The sequence below is a fragment of the Amphiura filiformis genome, chromosome 1, assembly GCF_039555335.1.
Source record: "Amphiura filiformis chromosome 1, Afil_fr2py, whole genome shotgun sequence".
Classification (NCBI taxonomy): Eukaryota; Metazoa; Echinodermata; class Ophiuroidea; order Amphilepidida; family Amphiuridae; genus Amphiura; species Amphiura filiformis.
In genome coordinates this window covers 8211602-8239273 of record NC_092628.1, presented here as the reverse complement: position 1 = coordinate 8239273, position 27672 = coordinate 8211602, and the positions used below count along the sequence as shown (strand labels likewise).

General features: G+C 36.6%; 2 protein-coding genes across 4 annotated transcripts in view; one reads left to right on the top strand and one right to left on the bottom strand.

Moving 5' to 3' along the window:
• Window positions 1-18047, bottom strand: part of LOC140146985 (ubiquitin-like-conjugating enzyme ATG10) — an 81495-nt gene extending 63448 nt beyond the window's left edge. For 2 of the 3 annotated variants that reach the window (XM_072168864.1, XM_072168802.1), the window contains exons 1-3: window positions 17939-18047; window positions 10363-10530; window positions 9872-9974 (exon numbers count right to left, since the gene is read on the bottom strand). In XM_072168864.1, coding sequence (XP_072024965.1) covers window positions 9872-9974; window positions 10363-10530; window positions 17939-18043 — 376 coding nt within the window. In that variant the 5' untranslated portion in view covers window positions 18044-18047. The remainder of the gene's footprint in view (window positions 1-9871; window positions 9975-10362; window positions 10531-17938) is intronic. The other variant, XM_072168933.1, reaches the window with a different exon arrangement.
• Window positions 18048-18711: 664 nt separating this feature from the next.
• Window positions 18712-27672, top strand: part of LOC140146850 (single-stranded DNA-binding protein 3-like) — a 195232-nt gene continuing 186271 nt past the window's right edge. Inside the window, 3 exon segments of the mRNA XM_072168769.1 lie at window positions 18712-18832; window positions 19125-19197; window positions 21763-21824. Of these exon segments, the coding sequence (XP_072024870.1) occupies window positions 18777-18832; window positions 19125-19197; window positions 21763-21824 (191 nt within the window). The 5' untranslated portion in view covers window positions 18712-18776.

Genomic DNA, 27672 nt, shown 5'->3' with positions numbered 1-27672 from the left:
ATGCCACTAATCTGCTATCTTCATCAGATAGCTTATCAGTTAGATAGATTGGTATTATATGCTGCTATCTTCAGTAGAAAGCTTAATATTAAAAGGGTATTTCATGAGCCACATCATCCCCTCACTTTTCTCAAAAAATGTTGAGATTTGTTTACCACTGGAAACCTCTGGCTACATAATGTTTATGTACAAAATATTTCTTGCAGATTAATTTGTTAAGCAAAAATATTGTGAAATTTAAATTACAAAAATTAAAAATATCATGATTACGAAATTGAAAATATCATAAGAGGATGCTAGGATCACGAAATACTCCTTTAAGTGAGCATGCATCTATCTCCAGTAGATAGCATGGTGTTGAGTGATGATATGCTGCTATCTTCAGTAGATAGCTTGGTGTTAAGTGAGCATACAGCTATCATTATATAGCTTGGTATTTAGTGATGCTATCTTCATAGCTTGTTATTAAATACTGCTTATGTTGCATCTTATAGCATGGTTGAGTGCTGGTATACAGCTATCTTCATAAGATAGCTGGGTATTAATTGATGCTATATTCAGTAGATAGCTTGATATTAAATGAGGATACCATCAGTAGGTAGATTGTTATTTTAATAGCAGTATTTAAAAATACTATCTTCAGTGGATAGCAAGGTATTAAATGATATTATCTTCAGTAGATAGCTTGGTATTATCTTCAGTAGATAGCTTGGTATTAAATTTATACACTGCTAGCTATTTTCAGTAGATCTCTTGGTATTAAGTGTTGTTATGCTGCTATCTTCAGTAGATAGCTTAGTATTAAGTACTGCTATGCAAATGGCACTGTAATTTATTGTGTACAGTGTACTAGTTTATTTTCAAAAGATAAGACTTTGTTAGTTCTGATGTTTACCTCCATGCACATGGTCAGTCTTGCACGTGCCATAGACAAACAGATGACACTCAAGGATTTCAAGTCACATGTATGAAAGCAAGGTCTACATTGTTTTCTTTTCAGAGAAAGAACTCTAGCAGAGAGAATGATTCTTAGAACCTACATTAAATTAAAGTGGTTTGTAAACTTGAACTTAATCAAATAAAATCAATCAATCAAAATTAATACACTTGAAACATTAACTATTAACAACCTGTGATATGATATAAATCATGTTCAGTCAGGAATGTTGAATTAGAAATAAATATCAAGAGAATACCAACAGAAATCATAAAAAGGACATTTTCTCAATGCAGTTTCCCAACCATGGATGTTAAGGATTCCAGATTTTCAACATTACATTGCATACATAATGGGCAATAATCCTTAATGAAACTAACTTTTCACAATGGCTGACTTTGTCCATAGCGTCAATTTGAAGAATTTTGAAATGTCAATATGATGAAAATGTATTACTCCTGATGTCAGAAAAATACAGCAATTTTTGTACTAAAAAATATCATCTTATTTTGCCAAACGAAACATAGCTAAATCCTAATCTTTTAGTTAGTTCTAACTGGTAATAGATGTTAAATTTTAGTATTTTTGCAATATGAGGGAAAATGGGCCAAAACATACAATTTTGCACATTTTCTTACAATTCAAGTCACAAATTTCTAAGACTTGGCATTAGTCTAAACATAAAAAACTTTGAGTATAGGCTAAGGTTAGCTAATAATTTTCATATTTTATGTTATATTTTAATAATTGGTGATGAAAACTAAAATCATGTGGTTTGTAATTAAGGTGGCCCCACACAAAGGTGTGTAAATAACAAAGGTTTGTAAATGCAAATAATATGCTATATGTAAATAAGCTCATTAATATTCATAAATATGCAAATAGCATGACACAAAACTATAGAGGACATCAGGCCACATTTGTTTTCCTTACACCAGAGAACACAAAAAACAAAGAATGACATAGTTAACTGAACAGGTAGATTTGAATCAATGAATGCTATATTTCTAGTGATTACCAATTATATCACAGATGTAAATGGGTTTGGTTTAACATAGGTAACTGTTGTCTGTATGCAATGCCAGTGTACGATGGTGATATTACTTAAGATAGCAGCATGTAATACCAAGCTATCTACTGAAGATAGCATCATATCACCATTTAATACCAAGCTATCTACTGAAGACAGCAGTCTAACAGCACTTAATACTATGCTATCTACTGAAGACAGCAGTATAGCAGCATGTAATACCAAGCTATCAACTGAAGATAGCATCATATCACCATTTAATACCAAGCTATCTACTGAAGACAGCAGTCTAACAGCACTTAATACTATGTTATCTACTGAAGACAGCAGTATAACAGCATAACCATAGACAGACACCAAGCTATCTACTGAAGATAGCATCATGTCACCATTTAATACCAAGCTATTTACTGAAGATAGCAACAAAACAGCACTTAATACTATGATATCTACTGAAGACAGCAGTGTAACAGCATAACCATAGACAGCCACCAAGCTATCTACTAAAGATAGCATCATATCAGCACTTAATGACAAGCTATCTACTGAAGATAGCAGCAAATAGCACTTAGTGCCAAGCGATCTACTGAAGACAGGGGCAAAACAGCACTTAATACTATATCTACTGAAGACATCATCATAACAGCAGAATTGCAGACAGCAACCAAGCTATCTACTGAAGATAGCAACATACCACCATTTAATACCAAGCTATCTACTGAAGAGAGCAGCATAACAGCACTCATTGCATGACAAGCTATCCGACTAGGTAACATAACATAACATAACATAACAAGGTAGCAGCAAAATAGCTCTTAATACTATTGCATGCTATCTACTGAAGACAACAGCATCTACTGCAGACAGCAACCAAGTTATCTACTGAAGATATCATCATATCACCATTAATACCAAGCTATCTACTGAAGCTATATACCGAAAATAGCAGTATAACAGCACTAAATACCAAGCTATCTACTGAAGACAGCATCATAACAGCATAACTGCAAACAAGCTATCTCCTGAAGATAGCATCATATCAGCACGTAATGAAAAGCTACCATAACAGCACTTATTATCAAGTTATCTACTGAAGATGGCAGCAAAACAGCATAACCACAGCAACCTACCTATCTACTGAAGATAGCATAATATCACCATTTATTACCAAGCTATCTACTGAAGATAGCAGCAAAACAGCACTTAATGCTATGCAATCTACTGAAGACAGCTGCATAACAGCATAACCATAGACAGCAACCAAGCTATCTACTGAAGACAGCATCATATCACTATTTAATACCAAGTTATCTACTGAAGATAGCAGAATATCACCATTTAATACCAAGCCAGCTACTGAAGAAAGACAGCAGCAAACCAGCTCTTAATACTATGTGATCTACTGAAGACAGCAGCATAACAGCAAACAAATTAACTAATAAACATCATAACTTTTCCACACTTGATTGAACTTGCCAATATTATTTGGTAACTAGAATTTCGCAGTTCTCGACCTGCACGGTTCTCGACGCAAAGCGTCGGCCTCCACTTTGACGCCCATCATTTTAACCTGTGCAATTTCACTTGACCCCAAAATGACCTTAACATTATTTGCCTCACTAAGGTGGCTGTTCCCACCAAATTTCATGAACCTGCAGCAGTCTATGGCGATTTGACCCCAGATGACCTCGAAAGAACCCAAAATGAGCTTGACATTTTTGCCTTGTTTCAGTGGTCGTGGTCGTCCCCACAAAATTTCATGAACCTGCAACAATATATGGCGATTTGACTCCGGATGACCCCAAATGACTTTGCGATTACGCATATTTTGTGCTGAAAAGCAAATCAGGTCAAGAACCTCTAGCTGTGCTACTCTGGTAAGAACAGATGCATCATATTAAAAGATGAGATTCTGAAATGTCTTTTAACTTTTTACATCACCAGGGGTGTAGCATCATAGGGGCACCGGGGGAGGGGGCTGGGGAGGTGTGGAGGGGCTGGGGAGGGGTGGAGAGGCACGTGCCCCCAATCGATCAGAAAATTTAGAAAATCCCATAGCAAAATTGCTGAAAATGGCTTGTAACCCCCATCAGACCCGGTACCCCCCAATCTGATGACCCACGCACTGCCACTGTACATCACCATGATTACCTTAAGCTTTATAACAAATGAGTACTTCACATACTCTTTGTCATGTCACAATTTATCACAAGTTCAACCCAACCCTCGAAAGGTATTGCAGATCCCTAGCTATAATTTAGGTTAAATTATCCAACAAGCATGGAAGAGAGAAGTAGCTGTGGCAGAACCTCGTCTGACTGGCCTGTATGTATTGAGTATGTGAAACAATCTATGTAGGTATAGAGTTAGTAAATGAAATGCGGCCTGGAACAAATGTATACTAGCAGTAAATGTGGTTAAGTTTATAAATAATACAAAGCTGTGTTGAATGGAGGTATGCTATGTTATTTAAACCATTTAGTCAATGTACCGTACTACCAGTAATGGACAAAACTTCAGATTTTCCTGCGATATAAGCATCTCCTCCTTTGGGATACTAAAGTTTGGTTTGGGTAGGTGGGTGCCTTCAACAACAACAAAAAAGTGGACCCATTTCTCTACCAATTTTCCAATTGGAAAGAAATTGGTTCCGCACAGTGTAGATATTGTTCATTCTACAAAATCCGGTGCCAATAGCCATTTTCCCATTCTTTGGTCCACAAACACTTTGTGGAGCATTTAGGGCATCGAATATGTTGTTTTTCTGGTGAAACTCAATGAGATCTACACATTTTAAAAACTTCTATGAAATGGTGAAATCGGTTTTACATTTCACTCAAGTGATCTTTAGTGACTTTGACATATGGATATAGTAAAACCAGCCCATTTTGCACAAAGTATAGGCGGTAACATAGTGCGGAACCAATTTCTGTGCGGAACCAATATGTGAAATTTAGAACAAATTTGCAGAGGTTTTACTAAATTGTATTTTTTTTTAAAAAGGTTTGCTACAATGAAGCAAAATTGGGCTATTTGTCCGGAAAAAGTGAAAAACATGCCCTCGCCATCCATATTCCAAAATTGACCTCGAAAAAGGGATAATTGATATATATACTAGATGTCCGGGGAAAATGTAATCAATGTTTGCGGGCATGTCCCTGTATGGTCATTTGTACTGAGTACCCCCTAGAGACCCTCCTAAGGATATATGCAAAGGATATATTTAACTGAAGACAATTTACACACTAATTTTGTGAATGACATAATATTTTGAAGCATACATTCGCATTGTAAATAATTGGGAGGAAATGATATTGAGCAATTGGATCATTAATTGGTTTTTTTCTGTATGAAGATAAAACACGGCATATGTTGTGGCAGAACCAGATGGTGGGTGGCACTGGCAGAACTGGAGGATGGGGGAGGTCAACCCTCCCCCTAAAAATCCTAATAGAAGACAAAATAAAGCAATAATTGCCCTGAACACACCATGTTTTGGGCCCACACATAATTGCATAATTTTACACACTGGCCCTGCAAATAACAAAACTCATCTTCATTTGGGGCTAAATATTCTCAAATTGAAAATTGTGTGTGTTTCATACGCAAATATCCCAGTGGTACTGGAACAAAATATTGTCAGCCCGTAAATTTTAATGCTTTCAATACCACTAATGGTTGGTGACAGGATTCCCCCACCATCCAAAACTTCCCCAAGTCAAATAAGAAACCAAGGAACTTTCCACTGTTTTGGCAAAAAATCCAGGGGGGGGGGGGGACACTCCCATATATTATGTTATTTTTGGCAAATCCTACAACCAATGACCCCGTTTTTTCAGTAGCCTACACTGAATGACCCCCTTTTTTGAACAATTAGTCCTCAAAATTGAAATTTCGGTGGGCTTTGCGCGCATTAAAAAAAAATTAAATGAGTTTTGTCTATTTTGTGCAGTAAAATTGGGTAAAAAGCTATTTTTGATTGTTAGTGATGTGAAATTTTGGGTGCTCCCATACAAAATCACCCATTTTTGACATTGCAAACACCGATGACCCCCTTTCTATTTTCGTACGCTGGTGGGCGCAGGGCACAGGTACGTCACTTTCATATTCGAGTGCCCCGGGAAAAAAAATAACCACTTCTAGGCAAATGTTCTAATAGCTCTCCCCTCATCCCCCAGAAGTTCACTAGCTCCTCAACACTGCCTATCCCACCCCTGACAACAATGATGGTACCACTACTATCTGTATGTAAAAGATGTATGCTCTGAGCAAGTAGCACATAATTCTATGGATCATACATGTAAGCTACGATGTATGGTATACGCTGTGGGGTCTAATGTCCTATCAAATATTTTTATGGAATAATTTTTTGCTTATTTTGGTAAACAACATAAAGAAAAAGAATACAATTTTTTGTCCTTAATTCTTGGGTCCTTGCAGGAACCTTAAATTTTAATAAGCTTTCTGCATAATAGTTTCCTAAACCTAAGTAATTCCAAAACCTAGTTTCTGCAAACACAGAATAATACATTACAAATGTAATACATGAACGAGGGAAGAAGATTTCAGTGTTTTCCTTATAAGATCTACACAGAATGATATGGCTACTAACTGAACAGGTAGATTTGAATCAATGAATTCTATATTTCTAGTGATTACCAATTACACCACAGATGTAAATGGGTTTTATTTAACATTAGGTAACTGCTGTCTTTGGTTCCAAATTTCAATGCATGAGTACTGATGATGATGATGGCATCTAAATCTTTCCAAAAATATAGCCTATGTTTGTAATTCAAAAACATAAGTGAGCATTTTGCTGAGCAGGGATGCACGCGGGTATAGTGTGTCTTGTCTCAAATTGAGAGTAACGTCATGTTGGATTTTGCAGTGGCAGATTCGAATTAGTGCATTTTGCATTACCAGTGTACAAACAAATCACCTTTCTATGTGTGTGTAAAACACCCAAAGATTAAATTAGCGCAAGCGATTGGAATCCAACATGGCATTACTTTCAATTTGAGACGAGACAGACTATAACAGATTCATTTCCTGATTATCAATCTGGTGACCAAGTGTCTGTGTGTGGCGTGGGTCCAGGGAAAAGGCTACATACTCTCTAAATGTACGCTGAGTGCGAGTGAAAAAAAGAGTGAGAGAGTGAAATGGAGGACAACCCCTTTTTGAGTGGAAAATTTTCACTCTAAAAGGATTGAAAAAAGTAGTCTGTATACTCTCAAAAGAGTAAATATTGCCTAAAGAAAATGTACTTTCTTTCATTAGAGTGTTTTCCACTTAAAAACGGGTTGTCCTTCATTCAACTCCTTGAAAGAATAGTCCATCAAGAATGACTATCGGCTTAGGTTAAAATGTATTAATAGCGAGGAGAAAGCCGACTTGAGCCTTGCTTCTCGGCCTTCGCAAAGCCCCCCACCCCCACCCACATAGCCAAGGTCATTCTTGAAGGACTTTGAAAGAGTGGGAATGCACTCTTTTACATTTAGAAAGTAAGAGGTTAAACCCCCTTATTTTGTTTTAATGATTGCTTTTTTATACTGAATATCTTGCTTTCTTTGAAAACTCATTAAAAAAAAATCTCTTTTTTTGTGTCCCATTTTCTGGAAATCCAGAAAATTTCCAGAAGACTTGAGACATATTTAGGAGAGGAGATGGTGATGGATGAGGAGGAGGAGGAGAGGGAGATAATATACCTGGTAATAATGATGACAGTCACTGGTACTGATATTTGCTCACCTAACATCTGCATAAGAATGTGGGCATGAAACATAACAACATGAATGACATGCTTATGTAGTATGAGTTAGGTGGGATAGGAGGACCCATCACACTATTAAATTACAGGCTTCTATGTAAAATTGAACCAGTTGTCCCTTCAAGCTGACACAGTCATCAGCTGAAATTCTAGAATAAGCTGAAAATGTACACTGTTCATGTCACAGGCTTAGAATGCTCAGTTTACAAGCTTATTGTACACCAACTGGTGTGAAAGATTCTGTAACATTTGGATTAGTTGTAAAATTATTGAATCCTTTATATTTGGGGGCATGATAACTTGAATCTTACACTAGAATGTGGATTGGCAAATTTGTTCCCTTGTTTCAAAATATTCTTTAAGGAATCGGATAGCAACGTTTGCACAGTATTTTTTGTGGGACCTGAGAGCACATCAGACATATTAAATTACATTCTGAATACGAGGAAAGTCTTTCTGATATCAAATAATTTTGGCAAATTATTTAAAAAAAAAAAGAAAAAAAGCGCAGTGATTTATAGTGCACTACGCACAGGCACAACGCCTAGACGTTGATCCACAAGCCTCAGCGCACTTTACAGATTGTTGCTGACCACTACGGCCCACATCATTCCACAAACCATTAAACAAAAATTCAGGGACTTTGCTGCTACAAGAGCGCACACCCTAGACATTCCACAAATAACCTTCGCAACCAGGATCAGCTCCCCAAGTTTCGTACTGGTTATAACGAGACAATTAGCAGTAAGTTCCTTCTCTAGGGTATTTTCAAGCTAACTCAATTTTTCCACAAGAGCATACTAGGGACAACCAGGGTTCGAACCCGCAACATCTAACACCTTATCGATTGAGCTAACTCAATCAAATTATAATCAAATTAAAATTTGATATTTTTTTATATTTTTATATTTTTAAATATCAAAAATATAAAAACAGTCCTTGAAGTATACTTTATAAATCTAATGATATGTACTTAAAGTGTATATGTAGCTGGAATGAAAACCCGACCATTAATTGAAAATTTTGACCTTTCACATTGAAGACATACATGTCTATATCTTCAATACTAAAAGTCAAAATTTTCATATGATGGACGGTTTTTCATCCCAGCTACATACACTGTAAGTACATATCATTAGATTTATACAATTTACTTCGAGGACTGTTAAATTTCAAAAATATCAATTTTTAATGATTTGCCATAAAATGTGTATTATATCGCAAAATTTCAAAAATCAAAATTATTTGATATCAGAAGGACATTCCTTGTATTCAGAATGCAAATCAATATGTCTGATGCTCTGAAGTAAGAAAGTAAAGAATCAACAAAAGGAAACCTCACTCATAAATGATTTCTTTCCACCTACCATGAAGTAATAAATTCAAACAGCTTCACCAGGAAGGGTACTGAAATGGAAGGTTTCTCCATACGCATAATTTGCCAGAAATTAATAAATGAAATATATTGTAAATCCCAAAAGGTAGGACCAAAAATGTTTTGACAAAAAACACTATAATTCTGGATTTTGTTAAGATTAAATTAAAAGACATTAGTCAAAGCATTTGTTTCGTATTGAAGATTCCAGCATTTGTTAGACACACTTTTTAACACCCTGTATATACAGGGTGTCCCTGAAAGAACTGTATCATCGGAAACTTCTTGTGTGTGGTTTTTTAATACCATAACTAAATAACTGGTGTGGTTGAGGAATAAATCAGCAACATATATACTTTTTGAATTTTAACAACTGACCACACCGTTCTAAGGCGTTCTTGTAATATAAGAATTTTTACAAAACTCCCACATTTTCAAACCTTTCCACAGATTTCAAATATCAATCGATGATCTGTATTTGGAGAGCTAATCACTGCGCATCATCAGCGCATGAGGCGTCTGTTGTCATTGATAGATATTTGACTCTGTGGAATGAATTGAAAATGAGGTAGTTTGGTAAAATTATTTTATTTCAAAAACGGAGCGATCAATTGTCAATTTTCAAAAAAAGTATGTGATAGCTGATATATTCCTCAACCACATCAGTTATTTAGTTATGTTTGGTTTATGCATTAAAATACCCTAAAATTCAGTTTCTGACGATACAATTCTTTCAGGGACACCCTGTACATGTACCTGATTTACAGGCTGTGAAGTACAAGACTGGTACGCTGTAACTGCTGCTGTATACAATATGGTATTCATACTGATGGAATTCTGAAGAAGATTCAGTCAAAGTCTGCATAGTTGAAAAATAATCAAATTGAATAAAAAGAGCACATTTTATTATGCTAGCCACAAGTTTGTATTGAATTATACATAATTTGCCAGTTTCTTCAAAGAGGCATTTAGTGATCCACAGCCTTGTCCCCTCACTTTTCTCAAAAAAAGTTCAGGTTTTTTACACCACTGGAAACCTCTGGCTACATAATGTTTATGTACAAAAAATTTCTTGCAGATCCATTATAACATTCATAACAACTTTGAAACTGTAACACCGCCACCAGAAACAAGCATAATTATTAACATTCCATGGCTGAAATGACATGTATCGCTGTTTCAAAACATGTTGTCAAAACCTATTGCAAGCAAATTTATACAAAATATGATTATGAAAGTATCTTAACCTTTTCTGCTGCAGCAGTTCCTGTATCATCTTCTACTAGTTGATCCTCTGTGCTATCTTCAGTAGATAGCACAGTATTTGTGTCAGGGATTACTTCTCTTTGGGAGGTTACTGAGTGTCTTAAAACATTCTTTTTGACCATGTATGGCGTTAGTTGATGAGAAGAGTCCTGAAAGAGTACAGATTTGTCAGAGAATGGTTAAGGGCTGGGATAGCAATGTTTGTACAGTATTTTTTGTGGGACATGAGAACAAATCAGACATATTGAATTGCATTCTGAATACGATCGAGGAATGTCCTTCCGATATCAAGTAATTTTGATTTTTTGAAATTGGCGATATAAAACACATTTTATGGCAAATTATTAAAAATTTATAAAATTTTTTTGTTATTTTTCATATTTAACAGTCCTCAAAGTACAATTTATAAATCTACTGATATGTGTATGTAGCTGGGAGGAAACATTTGAAACAAAAATTCTGACCTTTCATATTGACAGGCTGGTCGAGTGCAGTTCCATCAGAACACGCTTTTCAATATGGAATAAATGCTAACCTCATCGTGACATCATCCAAACAGCAAAGTTCATTTCCCATTGAAAAAGTGTTATTCGATGGATCTGCAGTCGACCATTCTAAGAAGATAGGCCTACACATTTTCCCCCAAAAGACCTTTTTTTTTTTTGTTAAACTTGTGACAAGGAAAGTGTCTATTATGTTCACATACCACCAAAAACGATGTCCTAAAGTGGAACTTTCTCAATATATGTTACTATTGCAAGTCAAATTATTGCTGCCCTAAACAATGTTGCTAACAACAAAATTATGTACTAGAAATATTTACATTTATGAGTAAGGCAAAAATAAAATCACACAGATTTTCATTTGATCAGTCCCATCTTTGCATTCATTATGCTTAATGATCACCGGTGTAAGAGATGTAGCTTATACAACACACATATGATGAGAATTGTTGTTGTTGTACACTAGCAGAGTTCTGGAGCATTTTTCAGCCTGTGTCGGCTGTGACCGGGCAACTGACTTTTTATTTTGATCCTTTAAAATTTCACATAATACTTCTTTTGAACCAAATGTTTAAACTTAGCTCAGCCACTGCCCTTTTTGTCTGTTATTATTGGAAATATAAAAATATATTTTTAAATTTATCTATAAAATGTAAATTTGAGCCATTTATCAGGTCTTGTTTGAAATATTTTGATGTGAAAATAGATATATTTTGTGCATCCTAGCTGGTAGCGTCTGAGGCACCAGGTCTTTGTATAAACCCAGGGGCCCTTACGTTGCCATGTTAAGTCTGTAGAAGTGGTTCAGTCAGACCTGCATATTCTGTGTTAAACTTAGCTATCATTAGATGTATAAAGTGACATTTTCAAAATCCTTCATTTCAATTCACTTTTTGGATATTTAATTAATTTATTTTGATATTCTTATATTATATATAGTTTTTATATATACCCAAGTGGCACTATGCACTAATCAATTGATTTACTTGCAGTTTTCATGTTACTTACTGATACCCAAATCAAAAGTGGATTTACCCATCTTAAAAAAAATGTTGCATGCATTTTCCACTTTCTTTAAAATAGTAGTGCTCAGTCTATATGAGAGTCTATACCTCCTAAACAACAGAAAGTCCCACAGGGGTGTACCCAGAAACTTTAGACCCCAGGGTGCACCTGCAGCAAGAAAAGCCCCAAAATAGGAGCTAATAGGCTGATTTTGCATGTTTGAGCCAAAGACCCCAGCTGCATACGGGCCATCTGTATCCCCGACCCTTAGATAGGACCCTGGTTATTGGAGTTGAAAAAGACCCAAAAATGTGATTTTAACATTAAAAACTGACTTTATTATTCTGATATTACAACATTTCATGCATTGGACTATTTGTCTTTTACCTAAATTTATTCTTTGGGAGATTTCAAAAATCTTGATTGTTCAGATTTTGCAGGTATGAGGTTCTTTATACTAAGTATCCCCTTCCACTTTGTGACACCATCATCTGAATTCTTTCAATCTCCCTGTTTTGTAAAGTTCTGCAATAAATCTATCCTCCTTTCAGGCTATCTATACAAGTTTGGTTTGGGTAAGGATATGTCTCAAAGAGTGCAAGTGGGACCCATATTTATAATGGGACCTAAAAATGGGACCTAAAAAGTTTCCCTGAATAAACAGAAATGTTGAGAAAAATTGTCAAATTTGGCTTTGTGTATGCCTACACAGCACTGCAAAAACTGTGTCTAGAGATTGGTCATTTTCTGTCCGCCATTTGTAAACATGTGTAAAATCTAAACACCAATGTCAAACTTCAAAACATCAAGTGTTTAATATCTAAACACAAGGCATATCAAATTCCTAAACATGTTAAGCATTTAAACATGTTTACAAATCGAGGACAAGGTGTTGTCTAGAATAGTGTTTAAGACACTGTTTTTGCAGTGTGATTCTCAGTGTACCTAAAGCCAAATTTGACCTTTTTTCTCAACATTTCTGCGTTTGTTCAGGGAAAATTTTAACTCTAGATTCACAAAATTGGGCTCATTCCCCAATAAATTTGAGAACATAATTACAAAAAAAAATCCCAGTCGTAGACGTCAATCTGGGGGAGGGGAATGTGTCCCCCACCTTTCCACAAAATTACCCATTATTACCCCACAATTACCTCAGCCCATAGCTGTTTGACACTACAGGCTTTCCCACAGACACAAATATATTCTTTTGGGTAGTACAAATTATGTTCTCTCAGTATGGTTACTTTTTGGTTGTTTTGATTGCTAGCACTATTGCAAAATTCCAAAATTCAGAAGCATTATATGAATGGGTCATATTTTTGAGGATAAGAATGGGTCATATAATAAGAGGTGAGCAATGAGCATAGGAATGCCTCTCTAACAAGAACAAACACATAATTTGCCAATCCCTTCTCAATGGGGGGACTAAAAGCACTGTCACCTTACATACTCTTTCCTGCGGGGTGGGGGAGGCACTCAACCTAAGTAGTGACGGGTATGTGCCTATCGGCGTCGCGAAGTAGGGACCTATCAGTACAAAACATTGTTTAAAAAAGGGGGTCATTGGGTATAAGCAAAATGATAAAGGGGGTCATTGGGTATTTCATAATATTTTTAAAAAATGGGGTCATTGGGGTAAAATTTCAAAAAAAGAGGTCATCAGGTAGAAAATTAAAAAAAAAATGGAGCAAACTTCTATTTCTTGTTCCACTTCCCATACAAATTTGCTGAAATAAGAGAATTTGAAAGTTTCCGTATTATTTTGTGGCAATTTGATTATACAATTATAGAAAAAAAGGGGTCATTGGGTAGCCGCGCCTAAAAGAATGGTCAAAGGGTAGCATGGGGTATGACTTTTAAAAAAAGGGGGGTTATTGGGTATATGCGACTTCAAAAAAGGGGCCTATTGACAGGCACATACCGTCACTTCCAAAGTTGAGTGACACCCCCGCCCCAGACTCTCCCTTTTCACACAAAGTCAACTTCACATACTTGACAACAGAATTAAAAGACAACCAATAAAGCATGGGTTTAATTTCAATCATGTTCATATTTTATTCAAGAACCTTTCAAAATCCTTTCTTTTAAATAAATTTTTTCCTCAGATCACCCTGCAAAGTGTACGTAGAAGCCTGTATAAGTTGGCATCGTACACTAAAAATCCCCAAATCCAAATTTATTTTCAATTTTTTTTTCCTTCACAATAGATCCATTTGCCCTGAAGCCTCTTTACCAGTGGGGGCATGAGGGGGCAAATGCCCCCCAGTCAGAACTATTGCCCCCAGTAAAAACCCACAATTACAAAAATGTCCACTTTTTGCTGCAATTTTGCGCAAAATTTGTTGATTTTTCCACCTGAAATTCACTTTTCCCCCTCAATGCCCCCCTCCCCTGAAAAAAAAAATTGCGCTGCCACTGCTCTTTACCGCATTTACATGTATGTGTATTAAAGAGATTATGATTGGGATGATATAACAAAACTACTGTCATCCCGGTGGGGTCACTCCCTGGCAGGGGGACGCATAGGACTGTTACCACAAGTACAAATTACCCCCTTTTGCAGTCAATTTCAAGGACAAATCATGAAATTTTACCCCCTTTTTTACTTCAAAACAAGGACAAAATGGTACTCTGAAACACCCCTATTTTTTAGATTCCGAGGACACATTTGCAATTTTGACTCTATTTCAACATTTCAAGGAGAAGGCTTTTATGAATGTTTTTTTAGTAATCAACAGGGCATCACAGAATTCAAGTAGTACCCCTTGCATATAAATCAGAGATACATAGTGGTGGTTGTTGAAATACAATAACTGCATAAATTTATTCCTGTGATTTACCGGTATTTATCTGGCCAGCTCCTGGGGGCCAGCTATCCACGGGATCGGGAGAAAATAATAAGAACCCCTTTTTTTCCATTTTCGCGGATATTTGTGCGATAAAACACCCCTATTTTTCCAATTTCACAGACAATTTTGTCCATGGACAAGCCCTAAAAAGACCCTTTTTCCGCGATTTTGGTAACGATCGTGCGGTCACTATTGCAAGTTGAGTGACCCCACCGGGACTGTCATAGGACCACATGTTATACTACAAGGTAATGAGCAGTCCTCAAAATGTTTTGACTGCCTCAACAGGCTGTTCCTAGGGGCTGGGGAAAAAGCACACTCATCCCCAGGCCAGTAGCCAAGATTTTTGTGGAGGTGTGGATTTTCCAAAGACAGACCTTTACAAGAGGAATCTTCCAAAAGCAGAACTTTACCCCCTCTACAATTGATTTTTGGATCCTCGACCTCTATTTTAGATAAATTTCACAGAAAGTTTATATGATTTGAGGCATGTTTATAAATCAGGGGTGTGAGAGGCCTCAGACAAGAAAAGAGGAAAATTACTAAAAAAAGCTGAAAAAACAGTGTACAATCAGGGTAAAAATGCCAAATATGGGCTGAAAATAAAACAAAATACATACATTTTGGCAATAAAAAACGAGGAAATCAGCTGAAAAGAGGAACTCTCATACCCTGATAAATGTTGTCATTTTTGGCCCAATTTTGCTATTTTTACCGACAAACATGACAAAAAAAAATCCCAGTCGTAGACGTCAATCTGGGGGAGGGGAATGTGCCCCCCACCTTTCCACGAAATTACCCATTATTACCCCACAATTACCTCAGCCCATAGCTGTTTGACACTACAGGCTTTCCCACAGACACAAATATATGAGAGGCCTCAGACAAGAAAAGAGGAAAATTACTAAAAAAAGCTGAAAAAACAGTGTACAATCAGGGTAAAAATGCCAAATATGGGCTGAAAATAAAACAAAATACATACATTTTGGTAATAAAAAATGAGGAAATCAGCTGAAAAGAGGAACTCTCATACCCTGATAAATGTTGTCATTTTTGGCCCAATTTTGCTATTTTTACCGACAAACATGACAAAGCTCTGAAAATGGAAGTAAACCTGTGGGGGAGGGATTACTAAATTCTTTTTTGATAAGTTTTAAGTGCCGTGCCGCCCAGATTTCCAAAGAGCGGGCTTGGGACCGGAGTTTGGGGACATAAAATGGGGTTTCCAGAGTTAAAAATGGGCTTTGTTCAGTGCCCTTTTGGTGAAAATTTCCAAACATTTTTCAGAAATAAGTGTTTAAAGCTGAAATTTCTGGAAGCAAAATTGAGTGTATTTAGAGGAAAATTTAGCCTAATATGGCTCTGGGAACTTCAGATGGGGTCTCCAGAATGGAAAAAAAGTAAACACAAAGCATGCATGTGATTTTTTCTTCAAAAGCGATCAAGTATTATACCGGGTAGTAGAAATTCAAGAAAAATTGAACGTGTCGCTGTGGAGCAAAATCAGCAAATCACACATTATGGCTTTAAAAAGTAAAACCTTCTTTCCAGATTGTTACGATTATTAGGGTCATTAAGGTGAGGATAGGTAAACAATTTTTTTTTGGTGGGTGGGCAGTGGCGTCTGAAGGTTTTTACAAGTGAGGGGGCCACGTACGGGTATTGATTCAAAAATGTTCAGCTCGCTTCGCTTGCCATATTAATAGCTAATTCCCCAATTTCCCCCTAAATTGAGTGCATTTCCCCAGACTGACAAAAAATGGGGGGTCCCCCATTTGCCACTGGGGGTGGGGCTAATTTAAGGCACATTACGAGCATGACTGTAAGTTGTCAGTGATTTCGCCTTTTATTAGAAATATAGAGAATTAGTGTTAAAATGTTTGAAAAATTATGGAAAATGACAATATAAATTATAATGATGATGATAATAATAATAAATATTGGAAAAAGAAAAAGAGAAACACAAATGTTTTAATATTTTTACATTCATAACAAAGTCATGTATGTACCGTACCACTGAATTTTACATGGAGTAAAACAAACTAGATTTAAAAGAATAATACGGTAATAATAAAAACCATTCATTATGCCGAGTAAAATAAAAATGTCCGGGTTTACCATTACCCCCCCAAAAGGATGAGGGCTTTTTATATTTTATTTTCTATCAAAATACAGGTGTTAATGTTTTATTGTTCTTGTGAGGTAAGCCCCCTCTAATGATCACAGAACCTTCCAGAAATGTTTCTATTTATATAGCAAGGCAGCACGGCGTAACTATGGGGCAAGGGGAGGGGGGCAACGTGCCCCGGGCGCTACCACTAGGGGGTGCCAAATCGGCCTCACTTTAAAAAAATGACAAACTGCATGATTGCAATTTATTTTAATATCATAACGCTGATGCCATTCCCACACCTAAGATATTCTCGGGTGGGGGGGTAGGGGCACCAATTTTTTCGGGCGCTACCAACCCTAGTTACGCCCCTGTAGCAAGGCTATAAAAAGCATCTCATCTTCCTAAACATCTTTCTTCAAAAGTGATATAAACTGAATTTAAAAAATAAAAATAAATTTGAAGTTGCCTCAAAAAAAGAAGTGGGAGAGGACGAGAAAAATGTTTTATTTTTTTCTCAGCCTTGTTAATGTCGGAGGGTGCTGGGTGAAAATGGAGATATAAGCCTACTTGTAGGGACACACTGTACACATTAACATAACCCCAAAAATAATCACATATTCAGTATCCCCCCTTGAATGAAACAAAATAATAAAAATTACACACACTACATATAAATAAAAATTATAAAATGTAATCAACAATGTTTCAAGAAGAAATTATAAAATGTAATCAACAATGTTTCAAGAACTTTTATAAGCAAAAATGATAGCACACACGACCAACTTTCTAAGTAGCATCTTTGAAAAAGTTTCTCTGAAGTCCGCATTGATTTCGCCTCATCCACGATTCTGATTGGTTCAAATTTTGAAGACGATCCCTCGTCCAGAATCCACACTTCGGTATCGTATCTCGCCGCACCGCACCGTGTGAATGTGTCTGTGTACTGCACGGCCACTCATTCATAACATTGCAAATGCTTGCATTGTCTACTTCAAACAAGCCAAGAAATGTAACATTCAAGATTGTGTCTATATTTTAAAGCAACAATTAGGCGAGAGTTTAGGGCAGGGGGGGAGTTGTTACAAACCTCAAATGTTGATCTCTGCCAGCCGTCTTTTGATTGGTCAGATAGCTTTAAAAAGGCATCAACATTTCGGCAAAATTCATCGAAACTCGCACAACCTGTCGCCATGTTTTTTTGCTTTTTTTGGGAAATACCCGCATAGGGAGTTTGTGAAGTAAATAGAACAGCCCAGAGTGGAATCAATTTCTCCGCCTCTTGGTTTGTTTTGTGTCTGTTTCATATACCCCCAATTTACTTGGGCAGAGAGAACTTGCAGGCAAAAGATGAAAAATTGCAAGTGTAAAAATTATACATTTAAGCTTATCCTTTTGAATTTGAAGTTCATATTTCGCATCATGTTTGAACATCATATTATAAATTCACAAGAATGATTATTTCAGTCTGAGATGTTTCCTGTTCGTTTTATAAATCTTTACAGAAAATAGAAGAACATAGCTGCAGATAAAGGCTGTGCTTGTACATGGTACCACTCCCTGATCAAACAAAGACTCTATCATTATTATCTGCTTTATTTTTCTACCATAAGGTGTATAGAAAAATGTGTAAACTCGAAATTTTATTGGGAAGGCATTTTGCAAAATTCTTGGTGGAATCGTCTCGTTTATAGGAACTCAGTGTAAAATTTCTTTGTTCAAGTCAGGGAAAATACTTTATTGCTGTAGAATACCAAAATGGCGGGATGACCTGGCAAGACAGCTACGGTTTCTACACTCCCCATGTTCCTAAATTAAATAACCAATCAGCATACGTTATTGAGCGGGTCATGGAATTGTAACTATGACAACGGGGTCAGACTCGGCCTTGATGAGTTGACAGGTGCGTGACAGTTCAGCTACCCAGCATGTTCCCAAAAGGAAAGGGGTCGACGGTACCAAGCGACAGTCAAGCGAGGGAAAAGTAAGTTTCTATATTTTAATCACTAAACTAACCAAATATTTGAAATGTGTAGGTTCGTTTCTATATGGTTTGATACCAAATTCGGCAGAAACGGACCCAGATTAAGCGTAATACGAATTTTCGTTTGTGTGATGCCCCCATCTTGGTTGTGTGTATGTGCGTATGTACGACTGCGTGTTTTGTACGGTGTAGCACCCTCTATGGTACACCGTCGTTTGCCCGTGTAATTGTTGTATACAATGTCGTTGTAGGCCAAAATATTCACCAAATATATTTCTCTTTTCTCTTACAGATTAGCCCTATATGTATACGAATATTTACTCCATGTCGGAGCACAGAAAAGCGCACAGACATTTTTGTCAGAGGTAAGCCCCCCAAATGTAAGAAAACCTAACTGACCAGTGCCTGCATTTTTGTATTGATTTGCGTGTGTACCGTGTGTTTTGTATTGTGTGCAGCATTGAAACAACAATAGACAAGTTGATAGCCAAACAATAGTGGGGGTGTTGCTGTATGATCAGCTCTGTTGAACAACAGTGGGATTCCGTAGGTCCCATATGTTGAACATCACTAAATTTGTTTCATATTTTGAAAACACTATTCAAGTTAAAAATGTGTATTCAATCAATGATCAATGCACTGTCATCTGGGCCGGCCATAGATAAATGTTATGCACATCATGCATTACATAATGCATTGTAGGCTTTAGTCTCTACTACACATATCCTTGGCATAATTCCTTTGTAGTCTGTCATTGACTGGAATCCTGGCCTTGACAATTTTGTTACAACTTTTAATCACAAAGGATCTAGGTCTTTTTGTTAGATACTACATATATTTAATTTGGATTCCAAGCTGAAATATAAAAATTGTGTACATTTTTCATTTAAGAATCTTCCAAGTTATATGTTGATGCTGTTGTTCAAGGTACATGTAGCAGCAGGATTGCATGCAAAATTGCAAATGTGTAGTTTTTATTTTGTATAATTTTTATCAAATTTGTAAAAATCCCACCGATGACACCAACTTAATAGGCAGTTTTGAATGAGAAATTTTTTATTCCACTTTGAGCCTGTCCCATTCCCACATGCCATTTAAGTCCCAAATATGGCTTCCATGCTGTATTGAATATATCACACATCCCACTCATGCCACCAATTTAGAGAAGCCACATTGAGAGATAGTTGGTACAACATTGTGATGCCTTACTGTTCGATGCATTGATCAATGATCACAAAATAAAGTATTGTTTTTCTCCCATGACGTGCTATAGGTCAAGCAATTCTTTCTTGATTCACACTATATTTTGTCCATTGATGTATCATATCTGTTTGTGAATGTATGTTGAGCATGTTTTCTAAATTCTTTGCATGTTGTGCATGCTGCATGCACAGAGTTCCTTGTCCCAGAGGACATGCGTATCAAGCTCCATTGTCAGGTGGGACAGAGATGAAAATTTCCCGGTGGGTGAGTGAGCACTATTTCTGCCCAGGAAAATAAATAGTGATCAGTGCCAGGGTAGGGCAGATTTTCCAGCAGAGCAATATTTTTGCTTATGAAAATTTTATCCCAAATTAAAAAGGCAGTACCGTAGTATATATGCAAGGGGGAAACGGCTACCCTGCTTTTTTGGAAAAGGGGAAATGCACATAGTTGTTAGAAATTTACATGCCTCCCCCACACACACACACACACTTTAAGTTGGGGAAATGCTCTTAGTCCGTGGTCGGGCAGAATGTGGGCTTCGCTAGAGGTGGGTGCAATGAAGAATTACAATTTTTACTTTAGAAGAGCTGTTTGGACCAGTGTATGAGGTAGTGAGTTACTAATCAATCTAGGTGCTATTATAAATCGCTTTAGCAAATGCAGCATAGAGACTCTCACTCCTTCAGGCCTTGTCTTTTGAAAATTGCTGGCGAGTGACAAATCACTCTCCTCAAAACAGGTGAGCTGTAGGCGAATGATTTTAATCACTTGTATTATTATTACACCAAATGTAGGCGAGTGATAAAAAGCTCTCCTCAGCTTCATTTTAGGCGAGTGATCACTCTCACTCGCCTCAAAAGACAAGGCCTACTCTTTAAAGACACTGCTTGCCCATCCCAGTCCCACTTGGACAACACATTTCAGCTACGGTGATCTGTTTTCCCCACCAGTTCTGAAGAAATTTGTTGCATTCTAAATCAACTTTGTGACAGAAGCCGAGATACAGTTAGCTCATTTCCTCTGATGGCGATGGTCTCTGTGTGCATGAGAGCAAAGTGGTTACTGAGTCTTGGGATGACTGGAGTGCAATTGCCAGGGGTGGTTTGCTCATATCCAACACTGAACCAGTGCAAAGATAACATACCGGTACCCTAAATCCCACCTCTGCCACCAGATTTGATCCACCCCAGTTCATTGGAGGTACCGCATGCTCTGGCCTTCTCAAATATTTATTTGTGTAATATAATAATTTTCTCAAAAGTGGTTACTGAGTCTTAGGGTGACTGGAGTGCAATTGCCAGGAGTGGTTTGCTCATATATCCAACACTGAACCAGTGCAAAGATACCGTACCGGTACCCTAAATCCCACCTCTGCCACCAGATTTGATCCACCCCAGTTCATTGGAGGTACCGCATGCTCTGGCCTTCTCAAATATTTATTTGTGTAATAAATATAATAATTTTCTCAAAAGTGGTTACTGAGTCTTAGGGTGACTGGAGTGCAATTGCCAGGAGTGGTTTGCTCATATATCCAACACTGAACCAGTGCAAAGATACAGTACCGATACCCTAAATCCCACCTCTGCCACCAGATTTGATCCACCCCAGTTCATTGGAGGTACCGCATGCTCTGGCCTTCTTAAATATTTATTTGTGTAATTATAATAATTTTCGCAAATGTTGCACTTTTTTAATTGTATGATCTTCTGTATTTCAAACAACAGATTAGGTGGGAGAAGAATATAACATTAGGAGAACCGCCTGGGTTTCTACATTCATGGTGGTGGTAAGTGATTTTGAAATGTGACCCGATCACGCAAAATGAGGACAAAAGTCAAATTTTCTGATTTCTGCATCATAATAAAAATGATCAATCGGCTTTAATTTGTTGTAAATCATGTCATCATCATAATTTAATGCCATGTTATTGAAAACATAAGTGAACGTGTTCAGAATGTAAGAATTTCAATGGGAAATCACCCCATAACTAAAAAACAAAGTTAGGTGACGTGATGTTGTCCTCATTTGACTTGATCGAATCACAAATACGCTGACAGATGGGTGTTGACAGGAAGAATTTGACCAAGTATGTACAGTACAGGGTTATAGCAAATGATTTATTCATAATAAAAAGAGTAAAAAAGCCAAAAATGTTGGGGGTATACCCCCTATCCTATTCCCGGATCTCGAAAAAGATTGCCCTGAGCCAGCGTTCTAATTTAGCAGTGAATCTTTTGATCAACGCAAAAATATCTACCATATTCTTTCTAAGTAATTATATGCATATCCAAAGGGGGGGGTGTATTTATGAAACAGTTTGGTTGAAAAAATAGTGTGGGGGTGTTTGTTAGAGAGGGCTTGAAGAGAATACGGTATTGGGTAGACTTAACAACATCGCTTCACACAAACCTGGATTTTGCAAGAATAAAAAACTCAGTGTGGCTTTGTGTGCAAAACTGTAAGCGTAGTACTTTGCAGTCAACCTTCCTGAATGTGGAGGTATCTATTGTTGGGAGCTCTTTAAAATGGGTGACAAGCTGTTGTTAGTCATTTAGGTAAACTAGGAGCACACCACTAAATAAATGCATGACTTTTGGTGACTTACGGCTTAGGCGACAAAAAAAATCAACCCTGTTCTATGGGCCGGACGACCCAGAATTTGCATTTTTGTAAATTTTGGTAAATCGGCCATTTTGGGGCAAAAATTTATTGATTTTGGCTGCAAATGTTTAGAAAATATGTTTGCACAAAAACTTTTTGCACAATCACCCCAATATGTTATGATGTGTCAGAAATGTTGTCCTTGGGTAATTTTAGCGTCTGTCTGAAAGGTCTGTCCGCACGTAGAACAGGGTTTTTTTTTCGTTGCCTTAACACAAATTGTTTTGTTGAAATACGTCTTGATGATTTTGGTATAGTGTAAAGATGTTATATATTAGAAAGAGTACCTTTGGGCTTGTATGTCCAACTTACGATGTACAATATTAACCCTAACACTGCAAGTGGTTTATGGCTATCAGAAGGAAAGAAGTAATGAAAAAAGATAGAAGATGAACAAAAAAATTGCTTGGTACCCCTGGGTTTCAACCCCTGGACGCCTTGCGTACAAAGCAGTCCATCGCTGACCGGTGTCTATGTGTGTGTTACTGGCCCAGGCAATGACACTGTTTGTGTATAATATGACTTGGAGTGATTGCGTCACACAGTGGTAGAAGGAGCAAAAAAGGAGAGAAGATGAACAAAAAAAGTTACTTGGAACCTCAGGTTTCAATCCTAGGACCACCCGCGGTGCATGCATTGCCGACCGGTAGAATGAAACTCTGCAATGCATGTATACGTGATGCGATCAAGACAAGTAGTCGGATGTCAATCAAAATCAAAATTCTGTTTTCACTTTCATTACATTTGCCATTTGCAGAGCTCTATTTTGCTGAAAACCTTATCATAATTTTACTTGCATTCTAGGGATATGGCCATTTTAATTTTAGTGTTGCTTGCTCATCAGAACAATAAAATATGAAATCATAAAATCAATCATTAGTCCAAACATCAGATTCATTTTGCTTGATCTAATCGCATATTATGAACTATGGTGATTGCATTATCCCATCACATGGGACGCATGCACGGCTTTGTTGTAGTCGAGACCAGCCTATCCGAGACAAAGACCGAGACAAGGCAGTCCGAGACCAAGACCGAGACCGGCAGGTGCGAGACCGAAACCGGGCTGTCTAAGTATGGAATTTGAAAAAAAATCCTCCCGCCCAAAAATGTCCCTTTTAAAGAAATGATAAATGCAATGCACTAGTCGTTCATATAATATTTCGAGACAATCTCGCAGCTAACACAAGGTGTTTGAAACGTTAAAGAACATTTTCCCAAAAAGTTGTATAACGCTTTTTAAAATAACTTTGGCCTGATGTGGACTTTAGGAAAGATTTTAAAATAATAATTATCAAAAATATTATAAAAATATTGTCAAACATTAATGTTAAACGTTAAAATAACAGCAGGCCCACTATGTACAACAAAATCGGAAATATTATTGTATGAAAACTTCGAAAACCGGTGTACATGTACATTTTAATTATGTCTGGTAACCTGTGAGTCCTTTTATGTTGCCACATTTTGGCACGTATAAAAAAGATTATTTGGGCAAATGCACCAATGAAATTGTTTTACATGTTATAAGTAGATTTTAACAGAGCTGGATTCTGGAGATTGAGATAGAGTTTGTTTTATGAATTTATACAATGTTTTGAACACTTACTAATTGGACCTAATGGAAAATAAATGAGTAGGCTGAGTTCTGATGTAAGATTGAAAATGTTATTACCGTAATTGAGGATTTACTAAAATCTTTAATGATTCAAATTGATGAAAACTGCCTGTGCAGAATTACTGCCAGGTAACCAGAAAATAGTGCTATTTTGCTGGTCTCGAACCTGGTCTCGGATCGAGACCTTGAGACCAGGAGGGCCGAGACCAAGAATGAGACCAGCAGGTCCGAGACCGAGACCAGGCTTAGCTGGTCTCGAGACCGAGGCCGGTCTCGAGACCTACAACACTAAATTGCATGCACAGTACTAGTGGTTTTGCTTGTTTTTAATATAAAAATGGTACCTTACCGTACTGTACATAAATCTGAACACCAGCAAATAATGTGTAATGTTTGAGAAGAATGCCCTCTCATTGCAAGTTTTGGAAATTAGGTTAAAAACAAGTACATTGCCTGTTTTCAACTTACTTTACGTAATTGCATATCTATTCATAATTATAAAATGAATTTCAATTTCATAAACTGATTATCATAATCGATTCTAAATCTTACCAAAAAACCTTAACACAAGCTTTGAAAAAGAAATAATTTGCATTTCATTGTACTATGTGCCAGGCAGTGTGAGGATGGTTTAGTGATATCACAACAAATCCTAGGAGATTGACTGACAGTGGGTTGTTGCCAGGGTGACGCATCTCCCACAATGCATAATGAAACATTGTTTCACTCAGTGAAACCAACCAGATTTTTATGCGCAATTTTTTTTGCTGGAGCAGGTTCGGTTTGCCAAATTGATTTGTACTCTATTTTTCTTTTTAAAAACTAATTGATACCCCTGTATACAATGTATATGTATGTGTGCTGGATATCTATTTAAACATGAATTATTTTATTTTTGTACCATTTTAAAAGCAATATTGTAACATTTGCTGAGGAGGATGCCCTCATTTTTTTTCAAATTTCTGATGTTTACACGATTATATTGTCTGTAAAGTAACATATCCTGCAAACATCGAGGCTTTAGAAATTTAAATAAGATGACTTATCCTATAATTTTATTCATACGATCAAAATATTAGTCGAACGTGTGTGGCACGCGATGTTCATAACACAGCGTACTGTACAAGTGCATTGCGTACAGGATGGTCAAAATGACCGACCTCAGTCATGTTCGAATCATCGGAGTCACATAAATTGGTGACATAGACAGAAAGGCGCTGGAATTGAATATGTAGCGATTTTCTATATTGTCATCCTATCCTAATAAATAAACATGTTGTAAAAAAGTTTTCTTCTTTTTTTTTTTTTTTTAAATGTTGGGGACATTCTAAAGAAATTAACTTGACCATTTCCACAAAACTCTTTTAGAAAAGAAAATGTAAACTTTGTTTTGATCTTCATCATAAATTCACCTGTAGTTTAATTCAGCACAGAATCTAAATTATATGGAAATATTGATAAATTATCTGTGCTAAACTGTACAGATTTCCTAGATTAATGACCTGGTTGGTGTCATTGTCATGTAGACGATGCCTCTGTCCTACAGATAATGCACTTGTCACCTACTCTGTGTCTCTTGGGTTCGTAACAAATGGTGATAATGCTTAAAGTAGACAGTAGTCATGCCTCATTTGAGGGTATTTAGGACCTGCCCCATAAAATAAATATTTTTATATTGTAGAGACTACTTATTGTGTAGTACAATGGAATGAATGATGTGAAAATGCATCCATTATGCATGGGATCAAACTTAAATTGTGATATTAAAATTAGAGCATACACATTCTGTATGTAGGCCCACCAGTATGCAGGTAACAGAGCTGATGAATACTACCACTTTAAAATAGTGAAGATTCTCAGTCATCCAGTCGTTAAAATCCAAAAGTTTTGAATTAAATCTTTTACTGGAATTTACTTACAGTTACACAACTTGCTAACATAACCATCAACCAGTTTGTTGGTTTCAAATTTTCTGATCTGTCTCTACAGAACTTGTTTGTAAGTTTTAGTTTTAAAGCAATATTGTTTCATTGCTCAATTCAATTATGGTCATTTGCTTTGGAAAATAGTCATTATAATAAACTTCAAATCAAATGGAAATATTTGTGCAAAAAACAATGAATTTTTTTAATATTTAAAAAAAACTTGTGTAAGATTTTTTTAGATAAAATTGGAAAAATACGGTTCCTGCCATCACACTCGCCTTAAAGCAAAATGAGGCATTTGCGGTTATCTCAACAAGTGATGAATTCCTCGACCATATTCACTTAAAATCTACCTTTGACATACATAATTCTTATAATATATTTTTTAAGGCAATGTATTTCCAATATCTGTGATTTACCATGGTCTACCTGTGTATCATATCCAACCAATTTGCATTACTTGCATCATGCACCAATGAGAGAAACTAAGTATGGTACATTTTACTTTCACTATGCTGCAGTTTAGCTTGGAGTGTTGTCACTTACTTACCCCAAAATTATTCAATGTCTAATTCATTTGTGGTCTATTTTTATGAAGATGATAATAATATAGTAAGTCTAAATTTGAAAAAGAAAGGGAAGAAAAAAACAACCCAAAAACCCAACAATTATGATCAATTCAAAGGTTAGTAATATTTTTTTAAAAATAGAAGAATAAATCAGTACAATGATCTTATTAGTGCAACAAGTTGAATATGTGCCAGACATTGCTTTAAATGTTTCATCAATTATTCATCAATTTATGCAACTTGTTGAAAGCAATGTGTAGGTTTGGTTAAAGGATGCTACAAAGAAGTCACATATAAATATTAATCAATAATTGTGTGAGTTCTTTGTATTTGGGTTGCATTGTAAAGCCTTTGTGTGGGAGTCCTTTAAGAACCTGAAGATGCAGGGCAAGGGCCAGTGCTTAGTCACTTGAGGTCACAATTTAGCAAAGTCCGGAAACCCTCAAAAACCTATTTCACTATAAAGATTTGTAAGACAAAAAAATAAATGCGGTGTAATCCCTAAAAGTAACACCCACACGCAAAACATGAACAAGTTGAAGGGCTGATGACGCAAACAATCCCCCCAAGTTCTGAAACTTTTTGCACAATCACCCCTACTTGCCCTGCATAACCTCCATAACCTCCGCCCACCCCACCCCCATTTGAAGGGCTGATGGCCTAAACAAACCACAAATGAAGTTTGATCCCATGACATTGTATCGTAAAATCACTGACCAAGTTATTTTCAAAAACTTTTCGCACAATCACCCCTACTCGCCCTCCATAACCTCTCCCACACCCCATTTTCAGAATGCCTCCCCATCTTAAAACGCGGTAACAACCTTCAAATTCAGAATACATAATTTCAAGGCCCACACC